Consider the following 19668-nt stretch of genomic DNA (forward strand, 5'->3'; position numbering starts at 1 on the left):
CATTCACAGCCCCAGGCGTGGGCCGTGGGTCCCCCAGGGAAGGCTGCGGCTGCGGAGTGTGAGTGATTTGGGGGCGCAAAAGGAAGCTGGCTTGGGCGCAGGTGGCGCTCGCAGCCCCAGCCCACAGTTTAGCCAATCGCGGGCGCAAGCGCAGCCTGCTGGCGGCGGCGGTAACCCAGCGCCTGGCTCTGGCAGGAGCCAGCAGAGGCAAAGGCGGCGCCAACGGAAAGCTGAGCGCAGGCTGGAGACATAGGCGGCAAAGAGCGCAGGGCGCCTGGCTTTTTCCCCCGAGGAGAGAGGCCAAGTTAGCATGGGGAAGAAGTGGAGGGATGCAGCCGAAATGGAGCGGGGATGCTCGGACCGCGAGGACAGCGCGGAGAACCGCAGGCGCAGCCGGAGCGCCAGCCGGGGCAGGTTTGCCGAGTCGTGGAAAAGGTTAAGTTCCAAGCAGGGGTCTACCAAGCGCTCGGGACTGCCTTCGCAGCAGACGCCGGTGAGTGGCGGGGGACAAGCCCACGTAGTCTCTTTCCTTTCTCCCTCTGCGCGGGACTCGAGCCCTTTCCATGGTGCTGAACTTGCCTCCTTAGGCGGTCGAACCAGGAACTTGTGGAGCCGCTTCTGATGAAACAAGTGTTGGGGGCTGCGAGGAGGGGCAAGAAGGAGCGCCTTCCCTCCCTTTAGCCAGGGGAGTCCCCCTGACGTCTCTGCAAAAATGGAAAACATGTTTGAGAGGACAAGGGCTCGCTGTCAGATCATTAGAGTTTTGTAATTAACAGAGCGTGTGAGATGTTGTCGAGTGCATTGTTGTGACTCATGTGTACGTCCTCGAGGGTCTGTGCCCCATGTTTGAAGGTACTTGGCATCAGCTGAATGAGGGCGGAATAGGAAGGGCATGCCATATTTTTACTCAACACTTGCTCTTTCTATCTCACACTCCCACTATTTTAATGGGTGCGTTTAATTGTTTGCAGAAGTCATTTGCATGTAGAGAATAGCAAGAATAACCCAGGTGCTTATAATCCTACTGTTCAACATATACCGCATTCACAAAACAGTTTTCCCATGTGTCAAATCCTCTTCAATGTCTAATTGGTGCAATAAAAGCACTCAGGTGAAATTAATATCGGCATCTTGTGTGTAGAGAAGTATTTGCATTTTTAGTATTTAAATATTATCTGTTTCCCTGTTGTAGAGGGAGAGAACTCTGTTCTAGAAGAGAGTTACATAGCACTCCTGTTGCTCATGGCGAAGGAGGGTATACCACTTTCAACTTCTGAAACATCATTTTGAATATCAGCTTACGTATCTGTTCTTATTGTTTTTACATCTATGGGGACTGATGCAGATATTGCATAGTGAAGAGAATTTGAATTAATTTAAAGAATGGTTGATACATAGCATTGTATACTATAGTATGAGCAATGTAACCCTGTTATGATTTTTGAGGGGTGGTTATTGAAGGATTACAAATCTCTAGAATGTAGGTTGTTTAAACATTATTTCCAGAGAATAAATATAAACACAATTTTAGCATATTGCTTTTGTTTGCTTGCTTGTTTACAAAAACTAGTAGCAGAAAATGTAAAGTTTGGGGATTTTTTTCTCAAATATCTAATATCTCTTGCGGGCAGCTTTTTCATCTAAATATGGATGTAGTATACTTAAAATGTATTATTTTTATTTCAGGCATAGAATATTGTTTATTTAGAAAGGCAGACTTGAGAATGTCTAGAGAGGAGACTATTGATATGAAGATAGGGTTTTCAAAAATAATTTCATAGAAAATATAAAACTTAAGATAGCTTTTAAAATCAATTATGTGAATTAAGAATTAATTTTAATCTCCTTTTATATAAAAGTCCAAGTGTTATTCTAAGGAACTTCTCATGCTGCTTCTTTGATTCTGTTCAACAGGTGTGTGATAGTCTATATGAGGAACATATTCAATTTTCATATAACTATGTTATAAGTTAGACTAAATAGCTTGCAGATTTGTTACCTAGAATGTTAAGTGTGAGAGGGCATAAGAGGATACCATGACAACCAGATACATCTGGAAAGTAGCTGTCTTCCTGCTTTCTTAGGGTGACGATAGTGCTGTATTACTCTAGAGTGTTTGTTAAGTGAAACATTACTAATCTAGTTAAGAACCAGTTATGACAAAAGCCTGTTCTTATTCTCATATTGCATGGCCAGTTTGGTTATGATTTCATTCTAAAAATAAAAAAAACACATCTCCTACCTGTGATTTTAATGACCCATGTCTAAACAAGAATAACAATAACAATGAAAACAACAAGAAAAACCTAAAGATAATTAGGTTTTATAAATCTTACACCTGGGATCATAGTTTTTAGCCAAGATTTGATTCCTTTAGTTGTTAACAAAACTTTTGACTTCATTAGTAAACATCCAGTTTATTTTTACAAACAAGAGGGAGGGAATGATGATGGTAGCAGACAAGTTCATAAAAGTTATTAATTAATCTTCAAGGTAACAATTTTTCTCCCACTTAAGGTGAGCTGGTGTTTTTTCAACTTTATTTGTATTTTATGTCAGGAAAATAGATTAAACTCTAGAGATTAAAGCTTTTTATGTAAATAATATTGCCTTTCCTTTGTTCTTATGGATGAATAAGATAGTCTGTGATGTAGCTGGGCATCTTTTTCATTGTGTGTTATATTCAGAAATACTGTGACTTCCCTTCTGATAAAAATCACTTGAAGAAAAAAATCTTCTTCTTCCCTTTAAAAGCAAAATAGATAAATGTGGGTAAATTTGGTTAAAAATGAAACATGGGGGCTTTGTTACATCTTTCTCATTTCTTTCAAGAATATACAATGAGTATGTAGTAGTTTTATTAAAGCAGTCTTTGTTTCTATCTTCTGTGCTTTAAGTAGAGTCTAGAAATCACTTCCATTTAAAGTTATTCCCAGGGAATGGTAAAGCCCATGACACTTTCTCCAAACGGAATAATTGCATTATTTTTTTTTTCATTCTCACAAAGAACAAGCATACATGAGGGTAAATGGAAGATATTTACTTCAGCAATGAGAGTTCTGTCACAATCTTGGCTGCTCAGAGGACTGTTTTCTATGATTTGAGTCATTAGTGTTTTGAATATGAAATATAGGAGAGGTCTGTTTGACTCAACTTTGGTTACATTTTCTACTTACTTAGGTCTAGATAACTAGGGGTTTTCTTAGAGTTTGAGTGGCTCCCTGATTTTGATGGCAATATTAGAATCAGAAGTTCCATTCCTGGCAATCTCTTTGGTGTGTAGAGTGTGGTCTTCTGTTTTTTCAGGGAGTATGGTAGGCTTGGAGTAGGACAATGTGTGCCATCCCTGGCCAGAGCTCTCTGGGATCTGCTTCTATTCTGGTGCCAGGCAGAAGGAGCACTGTCCAGGGGAGTAGCTGGAGGAAGGGGCAGTAGCTGTTTTGAGTCCTCACGGTGGCATTTAAAAGGTGTGTTTTTAAGTCTAGGCCACAATTGTGGGAATTCCCAACAAATCAATCCTTGTTGATTTGAAAACATTTTTGCAAGTCACTTTTCTTTCTTCTTTTTAGGATTCATGGAATCCTAATGAAAGTTTTATGAATTTATGTTGCTTTGGTAGGCAAATTATACCCCAATCAAAACATTCTAATATGGTGAGGTAGAATTGAATAATATTCCTTCCTTGGAAACTGTTCATCTCTAAGATTGGTCAGAGATTGTTTTAAAATCTAGAAAGTATTTTAAAATAAACAAATGAATTTTATGTCAAATTTATTAGAACAGTATGAAAGCTAAATATCTGAATTTTGGATTACAAAGTGAGTTTCTGGATATTAGTGTTTTAAATAATGTTTTGTTGAGTTTGTCAATAGGCATAAAAATAATTTAAAACTTCTTTCTGTAAGATCTCAATCTCATATTTTTCCTTAAAATTGTGTTTGTCATTCCTATTTTTGATTTTAGCTGCACAGAAATGCGTGGAGAACTATTGAAGGTAATTCAGCAAGTGTTGTCTAGTGTTACAAATACCAAATGCTCATTTAAAATTATGTGTTTTTAATTTTAAAAGGTGATTTCCTCTAGACTCACAACTATTTCAAGACTTGTTTTCAAGTAGATGCAAATTTAATTTAATCTCTAAGGAAATTTTGTATAAGAAGAAGAAACAGTTCCAAAGGAGTGAAGTGATAGAGTACCTGTAATTAGACTTGTTTTTCGACCTTAGCTAGCATGCTTGCTTCCACTAATGCTATAATTACCCTGATCAGCAGGTGCCAACCGTAGACTGTCATACCTTGTGCAGGCAAGTGGGCAACTAAGAGCATATAGAAGCAGCAGTGAGTATATAAAATCAGCAGTGCTCCACAGAAGGCAGGTCCATCTCAGCTGGTTACCAAATCTACTCTTCCCTCACTGTTTGAGATGCTATGTGTGCAGGGGAGAACTCATGAATAAGCCTTGTTCCATTTGTGACATGGAATGGACCTAGTACATGACTTCCAGTTCTTCTTGCAAAAAGGGGTGGATACTTCAAGATCTGAAAATGAATAAGAAAAAGCTGATTTCAACTCAGGGCTAAAGTCAGAAAAACTCTTGTCAACTCAGTACCTAGTTGAGGTTTGTGTGGATGGAAGGTTCCATGGTGACTGTGGTAGAACCAAGTGCAACTTGGTGAGAATGATCCTTTTTTTTTTCCCTTTTCAGTGTCTAACATGCTATTGCAGTGTCATTCAACCCTTAATAGTTTGTTCTTGATATACAAAGGGCTCTCCTGGTGAAAGCAGAACGAATCTCCTACAGTGCTAGTCCATTACAGAGTAAACCATTTCTTGACAGGTTGATTTTTGTCTCACTGTGCTGAAAAAAAATTAAGAAAAGAACAATATTGTATTGCTAAGGAATACTGTTGTATTTTCTTGTTATCATGGTTTTTTTTATGAAGAAGTAAACATTTTCTGATAATGGTCCATTGTGTTTAGGCATTTCTGAAATATCTTTCTAATAAATTAATGTAATAACTAATAGGGGTTTTCCCCTTAACATTACCATAGCAAAAAAATTAGTTTAATTAATTTAATTTCATCTTCAATTTGAGGTCCACGACTCTATTAGAAAACATATATTTCAAGCATTTTATGTTTGGGGAATAAAATATCTTTGCATGGCAATAGTTTTAAATTGGTTTCAAATTATTCCAAAATATATTAGAACAGTTCCTCCTGCCATTATTTATTGAGATTTTAAAAACAATCAAATCATTAAAAATATAAATAGCAAAAAAAAAATAATATTCATTTGATTAGACCAGCTGTGATGGTCTCTGTGTTCATTTTACTTTTTGTTTCCTTCATTTGCAAAACCAAAGGAGGTCTGGTAGAGCAAAAATGAAAGAATTAGAGAAATGTTTATAGAAACTTATTCTAACATTTGTTGAGCACTTAAAAAATGTTAGGCACCATGGTAGGTATTAGACAGCTTCCCTAGTAGAACTGAGAGTTTAACTATAGAGGAAAGCTTAAGTAAAGCAACAAGACAGAGATTTCTGGGGCTAGGTTTTGTAAGTTAGAGTACCTGGAGCAAACTTTAAAGTAGTCAATGCTTCTTTAAAGGTAGTGATGGGATATTTTGAGCAAAGCTTCCTAGACATGATGCCTAATTCTCAGAAGATGAGGAAGAAAAAATTTCTTGGATCTGGCAATTTAGAGAGAAAGCATTGATAGGTTTTGGAGAATCATTTGAAATGAGTCACCAAGGCAGATGGAGGGGAGGCAAAATAGAGGGGAAAGAGAGGTAGCAACAGTAAGAGCAGACACTTATGTAGTGCTTGCTGTGTACCACACACCTACCTAAGTACATAACATGTGTAATTGTCTATTTCCTGCATTCCCGTTAGGACTTTCATTATTTACTACATTAGAATGTAAGTTCCCCAGAATTTTTCTTTGTTTTGTTCACTAATACAACCAAGAGCCTTGAACAGTACCTGTCACAAAGTAAGCACTCAAATAAATTAATCTATTAATAAGTAAGTTAATAAAAGTAATACTATCCAATTCATAAAAGGTGGATTTCAGACTCTAGTCCATTAAGGAAAAAATAGAGGTAGACATATTTTGTTTTGTAAGCTAAGAAAGATTTGAGCATTTTGATTTGCGAAGAGGACTTTTTTTTTGTGTGTGTGTGTGTGGTACTCAGGATTGAACCTAGGGGTACTTACCACTGAGATACATCCCCAGACTGGGAAAGAAGAACTTATTGGAGAAGAAATTTTAGATAAGTAGAAGAGATAATTTCAGTGAAAAATTCGTCATTCAGCTTAGGGGAAGTGTCATTCGTTTTATGGGAGAGTTGAAGGCCTACTTTTTCTTGTCTTATATTCAGTTTTGCCTTATCTCTTTGTCTTTGTACACTTGCCTGGTGGAAGTTGGACCTGATTATTGATTCTTTTGCAGGTTTTACTTAGTACATATTTAGCTAATGTTAATGTTAGTGTACTAATTTTCAAGTTGTCATGCAAGAAAATATGTATTTTTATGGTTTTCCTTGTCAATTATTCAGAGATTGCTGAAATATCATTTCATGTCTTTCTATGACCTCTCCAAATATACCAAGGGATTTGGGAAATTACCTAAGATCTCTTTATTTGTATCTATACTGTTCCACAAAGTCATGTGTTAGCATTCTTTTATTTGTGCAGTGCTGAGGAATCAAGACGTAAAGCCTCATGCATGCCTGGCAAGTGATCTACCACTGACTAACAACTCAGAACTCCCCACCCTCAGGTGATAAAAATCTCAGTCTCCAAAGCAGCATGTCCACAATGGATTAATTAATTAATTAAATTGATTGATCCATTTGATGAATTAATAATTTGAATGGACTACTGGGAGGTGGTGGTTCAAACTGTAGGCAGGTGGGACATGGCTGAAGGAGTCTAATCAATAGGGGTCTGCACTTGGGGACTATATGTTGTCCCTGACCTCTTCCTTGCACACACATTCTGTTTCCTGGCTGCCTTGAGTTTAAAAACTTTCATCTTCAATAGCCTTCTACCATTATGTTCTGCCTTACCTCAGGCCCCAAACAATGGAACTAGCTGTCCATGCAGTGAAACTTCTGAAATTGTGAAGCAAAATAAATCTTTTCCCCAGCTAAATTATTTGTGTCAGTCACTTTGGTCACAGGGATAAAAAACTAACCCAGAACAATTTGGATGTCTCACCATTTCTATTAGAACAGCCCTTCTTCCTTACCTACTGAATTTAAGATTCACTCAGGATTCTTTTCTTGTAAAGGAAACATATTTATAGCAGTTTATTTTTATTTAAAGCTTAAATAGTCTCCAATATACAAATATTATAGAAAATATTATGAAGAGGGTTGTCATAATCTTGACATATATTAAATAAAGGTTTATAATTTGTTGTCTTTTCTTCATATCTTTTAAAAAGACAGAAAACATTATAAATATAGCTAAGCAATCTCCCTTCCATTCTCTTGATATTTTTCCTTAAAGGTAAGAAATACTCTCAAATCAAAGTTCATTCTCAAACAATTAAAAATATACATATTTATGTATTATTACATAATGATGTACTCATAAAGATATGTAACTATTGTGACTATGTGTGGCTAAAATGAATTGTGTTGTATAGTATGCATTATTCATAATTTTTCAATTCAACATTATGCTTTTTGAGGTATATTGAGGGATTATGTGTAGATGCAGCATATTTTCCAAAGTATGTTTAAACTACATATAGTTTATTCCCTTAGGGACAAAATTTATTTAAATTAATTAACTAATTAATTTTGCCATTACAGACCATATATTCAGTGAACATAATTTTTTGCTTGTCTCCTTATTCCTTAACTTGCAAATACTTTTGAAAGTGTTTAAACTCAGGAACTGATACTGTTATTTTGAAGAAACAAAGATGGGGAGGTTTCTCCTTCTTTAGACTTTTTTTTTCTTTTAACAGTAAGCTTGTCTAGACCTAATCTTTAAATTGAGACATTTTTCAAGGGGATGAAAGGCAGCAGTGCTAGTCTGCCAATGTAAGACTCTATAAACATTCGAATTAGACACCATTGATTTGCATTCTGACTCTGTTCATTCGTTGGTTTTGCAACTTAATATTTCTGTGTCTTAGGTCTTTCATCATACAATGAGGATGGAAATACCTGCCCCCAAGATGAAGTATGAATGATACATATATCATATGCATAGCTAGTTTAGTCTGGTCTGAGCTGCTCATTAAATGAAAGCAGTTACCTAAGTAACTCTTAGAGTTAACTGGAGATATTATGACAAATATCTAAAGCAGAAGCTGCCCTGGTTTGACAGGGAAATACTGTTTGCAATATTTAATTTTTCTGAAATTAGAAATTTGTTGGGTAAAGCCAAAAGGAAATACAAGGCTAATGATTGCATGGGACTTATGGTTTTGAAAATGCTTTAAAAAATAAAATCAGCTTGTCTTTTCAAAGGCATTGCTTTCCATAGCAAATCTTGTTATTTGAAATCCCTATTCTTATATGTTTTTACTGAAGGTAAATTTATTGACATTTTTGGAACTAAAATGTGAAATTCATATATATTGAGATACAGCCTACTTTTTGCTTTTGGCATTTTATTATTGGTTTCTTTATGCTTTGAGATAAATCATCGTTATAAAATTATTCTCTTTTGAAGCTGAAATCCTTTGAGAAAGAATGCCCTTTAAAATATGTATATTATGGAAAATTTCAAACATATGCAAAAGTAGAGGAAATAGAATAATAAGCCTATAACTAGCTTCGATTTATATTCTGATTTTTTTATTTCTTCCCTCCAGATGAGTTAATTTGCAAGATAATCTCAGGTATTATATCACTTTATCTAAAAACATTTGAAAGATGAGAGCTCTGTATTTTTTATTTATTTGGTTACTAGAGATTGAACACAGGGACTTGCACATGCTAAGAAGAAGATCTACCACTGAGCTACATCCCTATACCCCTAAGGGTCCCTTATTAAAACAAAACTGTAACACTATTTTGAAATTAAAATAAATTAATTTCTTAATGCCCATACATAGAAAGTTAGGATCACATTTTTGATTATTTCATAATTTTGTTTTTTGCCCTCAGTTTGTTTGAATAAAAATTCAGCTTTAAATGGCATATTGTAATGGTCCTTTTTAATCTATAGCTTTCCTATTTCAATCTCTTTTTCCTTGAAAAATTATTTGTCAGAGAAAATATATTTATCCTGTAGAGTTTCTCCCATTATATAATTCATTAATACACCCCAGAGGTGTCATCTTACATGTTCCTCTGTTCCTTGTATTTCCCATGAACTGGGAGTTTAACCGGGGACCTTGATTAGTTTTAATTTGTTTGGCAAGAATACTTCACAGGCACATCTGGTTGCCTCTTATTTTGTGGGTTAGCTACCATTGATTATTGCTCAGAGCAGGAGTTGGCAAGCTTTTTCTGTAAAGGGCTAAAGAGTAAATATTTAAAGTTTTATGTGCCATCAGGTCTCTTACAACTACTCAGTTCTGCTGTCATAGAGCAAAAGCAGCCATAGACATTCTGGAAATAAAAGGGCACCATGGTGTTCTAATAAAGCATTATTTATAAATACTGAAATTTGAATTTCATATAGGTTTTACATGCCACAAAATATTCTTCTTCTTTTGATTTTTCTCAACATTAGTCACCAAGACATCACTCAGACCTCCTAGGCAAAGGAAAGCCAACAGTGAACAGAATGGCTCTTGGCTGAAGTTTGCTGATTCCTGACCAGTATGAATTATTTCACCAGGGGACTGCAAAATGGTGATACAAAGAATTATATCACCCTAGACCTTTCCTTTTTTCAATTATTAGCTTTAGAAAATAGGAACTCTCCTCATGAACTATTTGCTTATACTGAGTTACAATTCAGACAGTAAACTCAAGATAAATCCTTGGGAGATGGTTTTTATAAAGTAGAACTCAGAGCTGTGTGGTAGCGTTGGCATGTTCGTGTACTGTCAGACCTTAGATTTTAATTAGGTCATTGTGTTCATTCCACTGGCAGAAAATATTTGGCCATTTAATTGTGGAGGTCAGTTAAAAATCTCATTAAGAAATGGAATATGTAAAAACACATTGTCAAATTATTTCTGTGTTAAAGTGTTGGCTTTCAGAATTAAAAAAAATAATATTGGGCACTGTGTGAATTTTCTGCTGCTGCCATGAAATTAGTATAAACTTAGTGGCGAAAAGCAACATGAATTTATTATCTTACAGCTTTGTAGTTTACAAGTCTGATATGGTTTTCCCTGGACTAGAAGTGAAGGAGCCAGCAGGGCTGCTTTCCTTTCTGTAGTGTCTGGGTGAAAATCCATCAACTTGCCTTGTCCAGCTTCTAGAATCCACCTATATCCCTTGGTTCCAAAGCTTTCCTCGGTGTCCCTTCTAGTCTTCATCACATTGCTTTTTCTGACTCTTTCTTCTGCCTCTCTCAAACACATTTAAGGGCCATCCTGAGTGCATTGAGCCCACCTGAATAAGCCAGAATAGTATTACTTTAAAGTCATATTGTTAGGAACATTAACTCCACATACATCCCTAATTCCTTTTTGCTATGCAGAATAACATATCTACAGGTTTTGGAGATGGGAAGGTGGCCCTCCTTGGGAGGCCTATATTCTGCCTGCGCAGGCATTACAATATTACTATTTGGTTTGTTAACTCTACCAGACGATGTTATGAAGTTGGCAGTGAAAGATCCTTTATTTCTTATAATTCTGGGGCCGGGGAAGTCTATGATCAAGGCACCTCTGGGTTCAAAGACTGGTGGGACCCTCCTCTTAGGCAGTCATGTTTGTGCTGTAAACTCACGTGGTTTCATGTGAGGGGTGAGGGATCTCTCTGGGTTCTCTTATAATGGCACCAAACATCCTCTCTGAGGTGCCTTAAACTCCATGATGAATACTCATCTCTTTGGGATGAGGTTTTGCTGGGAGACAACACAACAAAATAATGAGAACTCATTGCACCCTCTTGTTTTCTGAGTGTTGGATTCATAGCTGCAGAAGCGGAAACTTTCCTTGCTAGTGGACACTTAGTAAACGGGGAATAAAAATGTTATGTTTTGACTTGCATTTTCACAACCAACCACTATGTACAAGGTAAAGCCTCAAACATTACAGGAGAAAACAATGTGAAAAAGATTTCTGAAATATTTCTTTGTTATAGAGGGAGGGAAAATTTTGTATAGAACATAAGATAATATATTAGATAACAATATATATATATATATGTTTACTATATTATTCATATTATAAATATACTAAACTTATATTAATTATTAGACTGCTTAAATGTTGGTAAAACTGGCCCACCAATTGATTAGACTCATGAATAAAGGATGTATTTTTCAGTTTTTGATTAATTGAATCAAAATTATACAGATGAAATAACATTTTTGATATTTTCATTTAATATTTTATACATAGATGTTGCAAAATACAATTTTTACCATTTTGTAAAGCTTTTAAAATTAGTTCTAATCACTTATACATGACAGCAGAAAGCTTTTCAATTCATTGTACACAAATGGAGCACAACTTTTCATTTCTCTGGTTGTACATGATGTAGAGTCACACCGCATGTGCAGTCATACATATACCCAGGGTAATGATGTTTGTCTCATTCCACCATCTTTCCTACCCAATGCCCCCTCCCCTTTACTCCCTCTCCTTGGCCTAATCAGAGTTCCTACATTCTCTCCAACCCCCACCATTATGGATCAGCATCCACTTACCAGAGAGAACATTTGGCCTTTGGTTTTTGGGGATTGGCTTACTTCGCTTAGCATGATATTCTCCAACTCCATCCATTTACTTGCAAATGCCATAGTTTTATTCTCTTTTAGTGATGAGTAATTTTCCATCGTGTACATATACCACAGTTGCTTTACCCATTTATCTGTGGAAGGGCATCTAGGTTGCTTCCACAGTTGAGCTACTATTGTGAATTTAGCTGCTATAAACATTGATGAGGTTGCATTACTATAGTATGCTGATTTTAAGTTGGGTTTAGACTGAGGAGTGGAGTAACTGGTTCAAATGGTGGTTCTATTCCAAGTTTTCTAAGGAATCTCCATACCATTCTTCAGAGTGGTTGTACCAATTTGCAGTCCCACCAGCAATGTATGAGTGTGTTTTTTTCCTCCACAGCCTTGCCAACACTTACTATTGTTTGTAATCTTGCTAACTACCATTCTGACCGGCGTGAGATGAAATCTTAGAATAGTTTTGATTTGCATTTCTATAATTACTAAAAATGTTGAACATTTTTTAATATATTTGTTGGTTGATTGTATATCATCTTCTGAGAAGTGTCTGTTCAGCTCTTAGCCCATTTATTGTTTGGGTTTTTTTTTTTTTTGGTGTTAAGTTTTTTGAGTTCTTTACATATCCTGGAGATTAGTGCTCTATCTGACATGCCTTTGGCAAGAATTTGCTCCCAAGATGTCTGCTCTCTCTTCACTTCATTGATTATTTCTTTGGCTGAGAACAAGCTTTTTAGTTGGAGTCCATCCCATTTACTGATTATTGATTTTATTTCTTGCGCTTTAGGAGTCTTGTTAAGGAAGTTGGAGCCTGATCTGACGTGATGAAGATTTGGGCCTACTTTTTCCTCTATCAGGTGCAGGGTTTCTGGTCTAATTCCTAGGACTTCAGTCCACTTTGAGTTGAGTTTTGTGCATGGTGAGATACAGGGGTTTAGTTTCATTTTGCTACATGTGGATTTCCAGTTTCCCCAGCATCATTTGTTGAAGAGGCTATCTTTTCTCCAATGTATGTTTTTGATGCCTTTGTCTAGTATGAGACAACTGTATTTATGTGGGTTTGTCTCTGTGTCTTCTATTCTGTACCATTGTTCTATGTGTCTATTTTGGTGCAGATACCAAGCCATTTTTGTTACTATAGCTTTGTAGTACAGGTTAAGGTCTGATATTGTGATGCCTTCTGCTTTACTCTTCTTGCCAAGGATTGCTTTGTCTATTCTGGGTCTCTTATTTTTTCCAGATGAATTTCACAATTGCTTTTTCTATTTCTATAAGGAATGATGTTGGGATTTTAATTGAAATTGCATTGAATCTGTATAGTGCTTTGGGAAATATAGCCATTTTGACAATATTAATTCTGCCTATTCAAGAGCTTGAGGGATCTTTTCATCCTCCAAGGACTTCTGCTATTTCTTTAGTTTCTGTAGTTTTCATTGTAGAGGTCTTTCACCTCTTTTATTAAGTTGATTCCCAAGTATTTTTTTTTTTGAGGATATTGTGCATGGAGTAGTTTTCCTAATTTCTCTTGCACAGGATTCATCACTGATGTATAGAAATGCATTTGATTTATGGATATTGATTTTATATCCTGCTACATTGCTGAATTAATTTATTTTTTATTTTTTATTTATTTATTTATTTATTTATTTTTATTGGTTGTTCAAAACATTACAGAGCTCAAGACATATCATCTTTCATACATTCGACTCAATTGGGTTTTGAACTCCCCAAATACATAATACAGACTCACTTCTGTTACATACTCACATTTTTACATAATGGCATATTAGTGACTGTTGTATTCTGCTACCTTTCCTATCCCCTACTATCCCCCCTCCCCTCCCCTCCCCTCCCAACATCCCTCTCTACCTCCTCTGCTGTTGTTCAATTCTCTCCCCTTTTTTTCCCCCCACCCCCTTGCCCCTCATAACCTCTTATTATTTTGTGTATCACTGAAGGTCTCCTACCATTTCCATATGTTTTCCCTTCTCTCTTCCTTTCTCTCCCCCCATTCGTCTTAGTTTACTGTTAGTCTTTTCCTCATGCTCTTCCTTCCTGTTCTATTCTTAGTGGCTCTCTTTATATCAAAGAAGACATTTGACATTTGTTTTTTAGGGCTTGGCTAGCTTCACTTAGCATAATCTGCTCTAATGCCATCCATTTCCCTGCAAATTCTATGATTTTGTCGTTTCTTAGTGCTGCATAATACTCCATTGTGTATAGCTGCCACAATTTTTTTTATCCACTCATCTATTGAAGGGCATCTAGGTTGGTTCCACAGTCTAGCTATTGTGAATTGTGCTGCTATAATCATTGATGTGGCCGTATCCGTATAGTGTGCTCTTTTAAGGTCCTCAGGGAATAGTCCAAGAAGGGCAATAGCTGGGTCAAATGGTGGATCCATTCCCAGCTTTCCCAGGAATCTCCATACTGCTTTCCAAATTGGCCTCACCATTTTGCAGTCCCACCAGCAGTGAACAAGTGTGCCCTTTTCCCCACATCCTCGCCAACACTTATTGTTGTTTGACTTCATAATGGCTGCCAATCTTACAGGAGTGAAATGGTATCTTAGGGTGGTTTTGATTTGCATTTCTCTGATGAATTAATTTATTAATTCTAGAAGTTTTCTGGATCCTCTAAGTATAGAATCATGTCATCAGGATACTATATCTTTGAAACAATAGTTGATAATAATTTTCTAGGCTAATAATAGTTTGAGTTCTTTTTTTTCTATTTGTATCCCTTTAATTGTTTTCATCTTTCTAATTGCTCTGGCTAGAGTTTTGAAGACTATATTCCATAGAGTTGGTAAAAAAAAAAGGGCATTTCTGTCATGTTCCAGTTTTTAGAGGGAATGCTTCCAGTTTTTCTCCGTTTAGAATGATGTTCGGTCTTGGGTTTTAGAATAGATAGTTTTTACAATGTTGAGGTATGTTTCTACCATCTCTAGTTTTTCTAGTGTTTTGAACATGAAAGGGTGCTGTATTTTGTCAAATGCTTTCTTTGCATCAATTGATATAATCATATCAATACTTTAACTCTATTGATGTGATGAATTATGTTTATTAATTTCTGTATGTTGAACCAACCTGGCATCCCTGGAATTAACACCACTTGATCATGGTGTACTATTTTTTAAATATGTTTTTATATGCATTTTGCATACAAAAGTAGGTCCAAATCTTCATCACGTCAGATTAGGCTCCAGCTTCCTTAACAAGACTCTTAAAGTACAAGAAATAATTGTATAAATTTTATTGAGAATTTTTAAATCAATGTTCATCAGGGATATTGGTCTGAAATTTTCTTTCCTTGATGTGTCTCTGCCTGGTTTTTGTATCAGGTTGATACTAGCTTCACAGAAGGAGTTTGCAAGGGTTCCCTCCTTTTCTATTTCATGGAATAGTATTGGTATTAATTCTTCTTTGTAGGTCTTGTAGAACTCAGCTGTGAACCCGTCTGGTCCTGGGCTTTTCTTGGTTGGTGGACTTTTGGTGGCATCTTGTATTTCCTGGCTTAAAATTGATCTGTTTAAATTGTGTATGTCCTCCTGACTCAGTTTGGGTTGATCATGTGCCTTTAGAAATTTGTTGGTGTCTTTCCAGGTTTTCTATTTTACTGGAGTATAGATTTTCAAAGTAGTTTCTAATTGTCTTCTGTATTTCAGTATTGTCTATCATATCATTTCCCCTTTCATCATGAATCTTAGTAATTTGAATTTTCTTTCTCCCTTTTCATTAGGGTGGCTAAGGGTTTGTCAATTTTATTTATTTATTTCATAAAACCAGCCTTTTGTTTTTTCCTTCTTAGTAAATGAAAATAACCCTAAACTGGGAATCTTGAATCAGAAAGTACTTTTTAAAAAGAGCTCTTGCCGTTTTTGCCTAGTATATACTGACAAATAAAAATCACAACAATAGATACTTATTATAAATCACTGTTAATATGAAAGAAAGAATGGTGAAAAGTTAGCACTCAAACAAGGACCTGGCAATGGATCGTTTTCAATGCTCATGTCAAATAAGGTGAGAAGCTGAGACTCTCATTCTTTTAAAAATTGTGCCATTTTAAGGAAGTGTGGTTTTGTGAAGAAGTCTAGAAAACTCAGGCCCTGGAAACAGAAACGACCCTAAATAAAACTGAAGAAATACTTACCCCAAAGGAAGTATATCTTTGAAACAACAGTTGATAATAATTTTCTAGGGTAGCAGACTGTGATTGCCTCAACCACACCACACAGGCAGTGAAAACCACTGAGCTATAAAACTTCAGAAAGTAGGTTGTTCTCCCCAGAGCATCTGTCATGGTGTTTTAGTCTGGGATTTTATTATAAAACACCATAGGCTGGGAAGTTTATGAACTGTAAGAAATGAATGTACTTCTGGCTGGAACGTCCCAGATCAGGGTGCTTCTCGATTTGGTGGCAGGTGAGGGAAACATTATAGGCAGAAGTGTTTTCACTGTGACCTCCCTCACAGGGTTTCATGAGGGTGGGGATTCCTTTGAATTCTCCTTTGTAAGGGCATCAGTCCTATTTATAAGGGCTTCCCAATCATGACCTCATCACCTCCCAGAGGCCACACTTCTAAAGACTCTTACATTGGGAGTTAGCTTTCAACATACATATTTTTAGGAAACACTCCATAGCACATGGATATTCTGATGAATTTTAGGAGAGTTCCAAAATTCCTGTAGTCTCCTGATTGGGAAAGCAAAGAATTAGGTGGGGGTAGGAACCCTGATCTGGAGCTGCTGTTGTCCCATTGAAAGTCAGGAAGAGAGACAATACCCCCTGTCTGTAGCATTTGTAGCACACATGCTTGTATGTGTATCTACAACAGTCATTTGTGCATTTGGGGAGCAATTTGAAATGGAAATTTTGGTTCTTGTTCAGAATTAGGGAAAAATAAACTAAAGTATTTGTAAGTACAAAGCTGATAAATGTTCTATGCAGGTGGTTAGTCATGAAGGCTCAGAAATTCTGCAGTTGGTAATTACAAAGAAGGACCAGAAAAGGGCGGAGAAGGAACTAGAAAAAGCTAAAAACTGGATTCAGAGCAAGGTCACAGAACCAAGTTGAAGACAAGATCTGGACCTGGGCTCAAGACAGAAACATGTCCCTTTATCATTCCTGGGTAGGGGTTTTGCTGTAGCTATAGGGATAAATGATGATTATGATGATGGTGGTGGTGGTAGTGTCTTATATATGATTGAATTTAAGGTAATTGGTGAGTAGACTATATTCATTGCTTCATCATATTTTTCTCTGTCTCTTTTTTCTTGTTCTTCATTTTAAATTTTTTTTCAGTGCTAGAGATGGAATCCAGGGTCTAATAGAAAATGCTGGGCAAGGGCTCTACCACTGAGATATTATACAGCCCAGCACTGTATTTCTTATATTGTGTTGTGGTATTTACAAAGCCTTTTGTTAAGCTCTTCAAGATTTACTGAGAGCAAGTAGTAGAATTGTTCCAAACATTTGTTGTCTTCAACCCATTACCCAGTTTCAGAGTAAGATCTATTCCCTTTGCTCTGGCCTCATATGGCAGTCATCTCTCCATGTAAAGACACATTTCAAACAAAAAGATAAGCTTTACAATCATTTTCCTTTATTTTAAATTACTGGCAGTCATTTTGTGAGAAAAACATCAGCTTTTAAGCATATAAAAGTGTTTGATACCCCAGCTCTAAATGAAATTAGTTTTTCTTAAAAGATAAGCAATGATGATTCAAATTACTAGGACCTGGGACAATGTGGGAATGATTTGGATTACAGCTACTAAAAGAACCCATTATTTAAAAGAATCATCAAGTTATTGGATGTAACTATAGAATGCAGTGGTAACAGTAACTAAAACAAGAGCTTAATTCATGTTATTTAGAGCAAACACTCCAAATGAATAGACTATGAAAAACAAATGCAGAAGGAACCAAAGAGAAGCAATGGTTCAGTCCTACTTTTGTTCCATTATCCATTAAATGCAGTTTGGGGAAGGAGAACATTCTGCAAACATCCTGCATCTTGTATAACTGGTGCCTTTTGGTGCCCTGATGGAGACAGACAACTGAGCTAGTAGGATTATATCACAGTCCTTCACTGATCTGAGCAGTAAGGTAATTCACTGGGTATTATATTACAGCATAGTTTGTGAATCATACATATTGTAGAAAGCTGAGCATTATTTCTTTTTTGGGGGGGGAATGTTTGATTATCAAACAAAATCATATGTAGACAGAATATCACCTAGTTCTTTGGTTTAGGAGCTCCTTCAGAAAAGAGTGTACTTTCCATTGCCAAGTATCTCCAAATCTTGCTTAATGCCTGACATGTTGTGGAAACTCAGTGACTGTGTGTGAAGTGACAGAGGACAGTGGAAGTGCTCTGAACTTAGATGTTTCATGTCCTGGACAGAGGGGATTGGGGGAGGGATGAACATAATTCTGGCATTTCTAAATACATGGCACTTTCAATAATCTCTTGTGTAATCTTGACATCATTCTGTTAAGGTTTTATTTGGATGTCCAAAACAGACGAAGAAACTAAATTTCAGAGAAGTGAAGTCAGTTCTTACCAAAGTCAACTCAGAAATGATAGCTGAGATATTCAAATGTAATCACCGTTTAATTTGTTTGTTTGTTTGTTTCAGTACTCTGTTGACTTGTGAGTTAGGGCCAAGATGTTTAAAAAAACACCAAGTTTATGTGCATCTTTTCTCTCAGAAAGATGATTTGCATTTGAAGGTGACTTAAGGGTTACTATAGATAGTGAGACTAAGTCAAGGCAGTATTTAATAACGAAAGCAATGAAAATATATTGTTAGCAATCTTGTGAATTACTGATGATTTTTTGTTATTATTATTAGGTGAGAATAGGGCAATTTAATTTGAGTTGTGTGAATTACTTTAAAAATTACTTTTAGTATGTTGAATCACTTTTCAAACTTTAAATTGTATTGCTTATTTAACACTGGTTATTTTTTTGTGATGTTAATAACAAACTAAACTTTAAATTTATCAAGTGAAACTTAATACAAAACTCTTGTTAAATAGGTTGTATTTGTGTGAAGTATCTGCTATTAAAAATGTGACAAACAAGAGACAATTAAGAACCTTTACTAGTTTAATTGGAGAAAGTAATCACTTTGGTTTGTCTCCAGGTTAAAATAGAGTCAGGCCAATAATCTGTATCTTCAGTATCTTCAATTATATCAAATGAAAATTGGTGTCCATAACAATGACCCTCAACCAATAAACTATGCTCTGTCATAAGATGAAGCTGGATTTATGTTTCATGTTTCTACTTACTAAGGAGAGAAACTGCATTAAGATCAGAGAGAAAGATGTTCAACAGCCGTGGTGAAAGAAAATAAGTTGATAAACTAGAAAAATCACTTACTCAAAAGAATCCCATTTCACAAGCATTCTTATTTAATCTCACTCTGTGTTCTCATAAGAAGTATATTTTTACATCTTCATAACAAAATATTTAAAAAATCTAATTAAAATGTGATGATTTTTACTATTATCCTAAGTAGTGACCATAAAATGGAAACGTTACTATTCATTCTTCTCCAGTCTCTGGGACCCTGATTGTGGGGTGTCATTGGTGGTAGGGATATAGGAGAAGCAAAACATACCCACCCTCTTCTTTTCTGATAAGAAGAGGGAGAAAATGAACATTTGCTGTGTGTTCAGAATTTTTTTCACGTTTCCTTTTATATTTACAAAGATTTCACTATTTTATATAATATCTCATTCTGTGTGCACAACAAACTGGCTAACAATTACCATTTCAATTTTATTGAGTTCCAACCCCGTGGAGCTTATATTCCAGTGTG

The 19668-nt window shown here is 36.0% G+C and overlaps 1 protein-coding gene across 17 annotated transcripts in view; it reads left to right on the top strand.

Moving 5' to 3' along the window:
- Positions 1 to 295: 295 nt before the first annotated feature.
- Positions 296 to 19668, top strand: part of Trpm3 (transient receptor potential cation channel subfamily M member 3) — an 819042-nt gene continuing 799669 nt past the window's right edge. For all 17 annotated transcript variants that reach the window (XR_013438078.1, XM_078047505.1, XM_078047535.1 and 14 more), the window contains exon 1: positions 296 to 493. Coding sequence is in view for 16 of the 17 variants with exons in the window: in XM_078047505.1 (XP_077903631.1) it covers positions 311 to 493 (183 nt within the window). In the remaining variant the exon portion in view is untranslated. The remainder of the gene's footprint in view (positions 494 to 19668) is intronic.

Source organism: Ictidomys tridecemlineatus, chromosome 4 (assembly GCF_052094955.1).
Source record: "Ictidomys tridecemlineatus isolate mIctTri1 chromosome 4, mIctTri1.hap1, whole genome shotgun sequence".
Taxonomy (NCBI): domain Eukaryota; kingdom Metazoa; phylum Chordata; class Mammalia; order Rodentia; family Sciuridae; genus Ictidomys; species Ictidomys tridecemlineatus.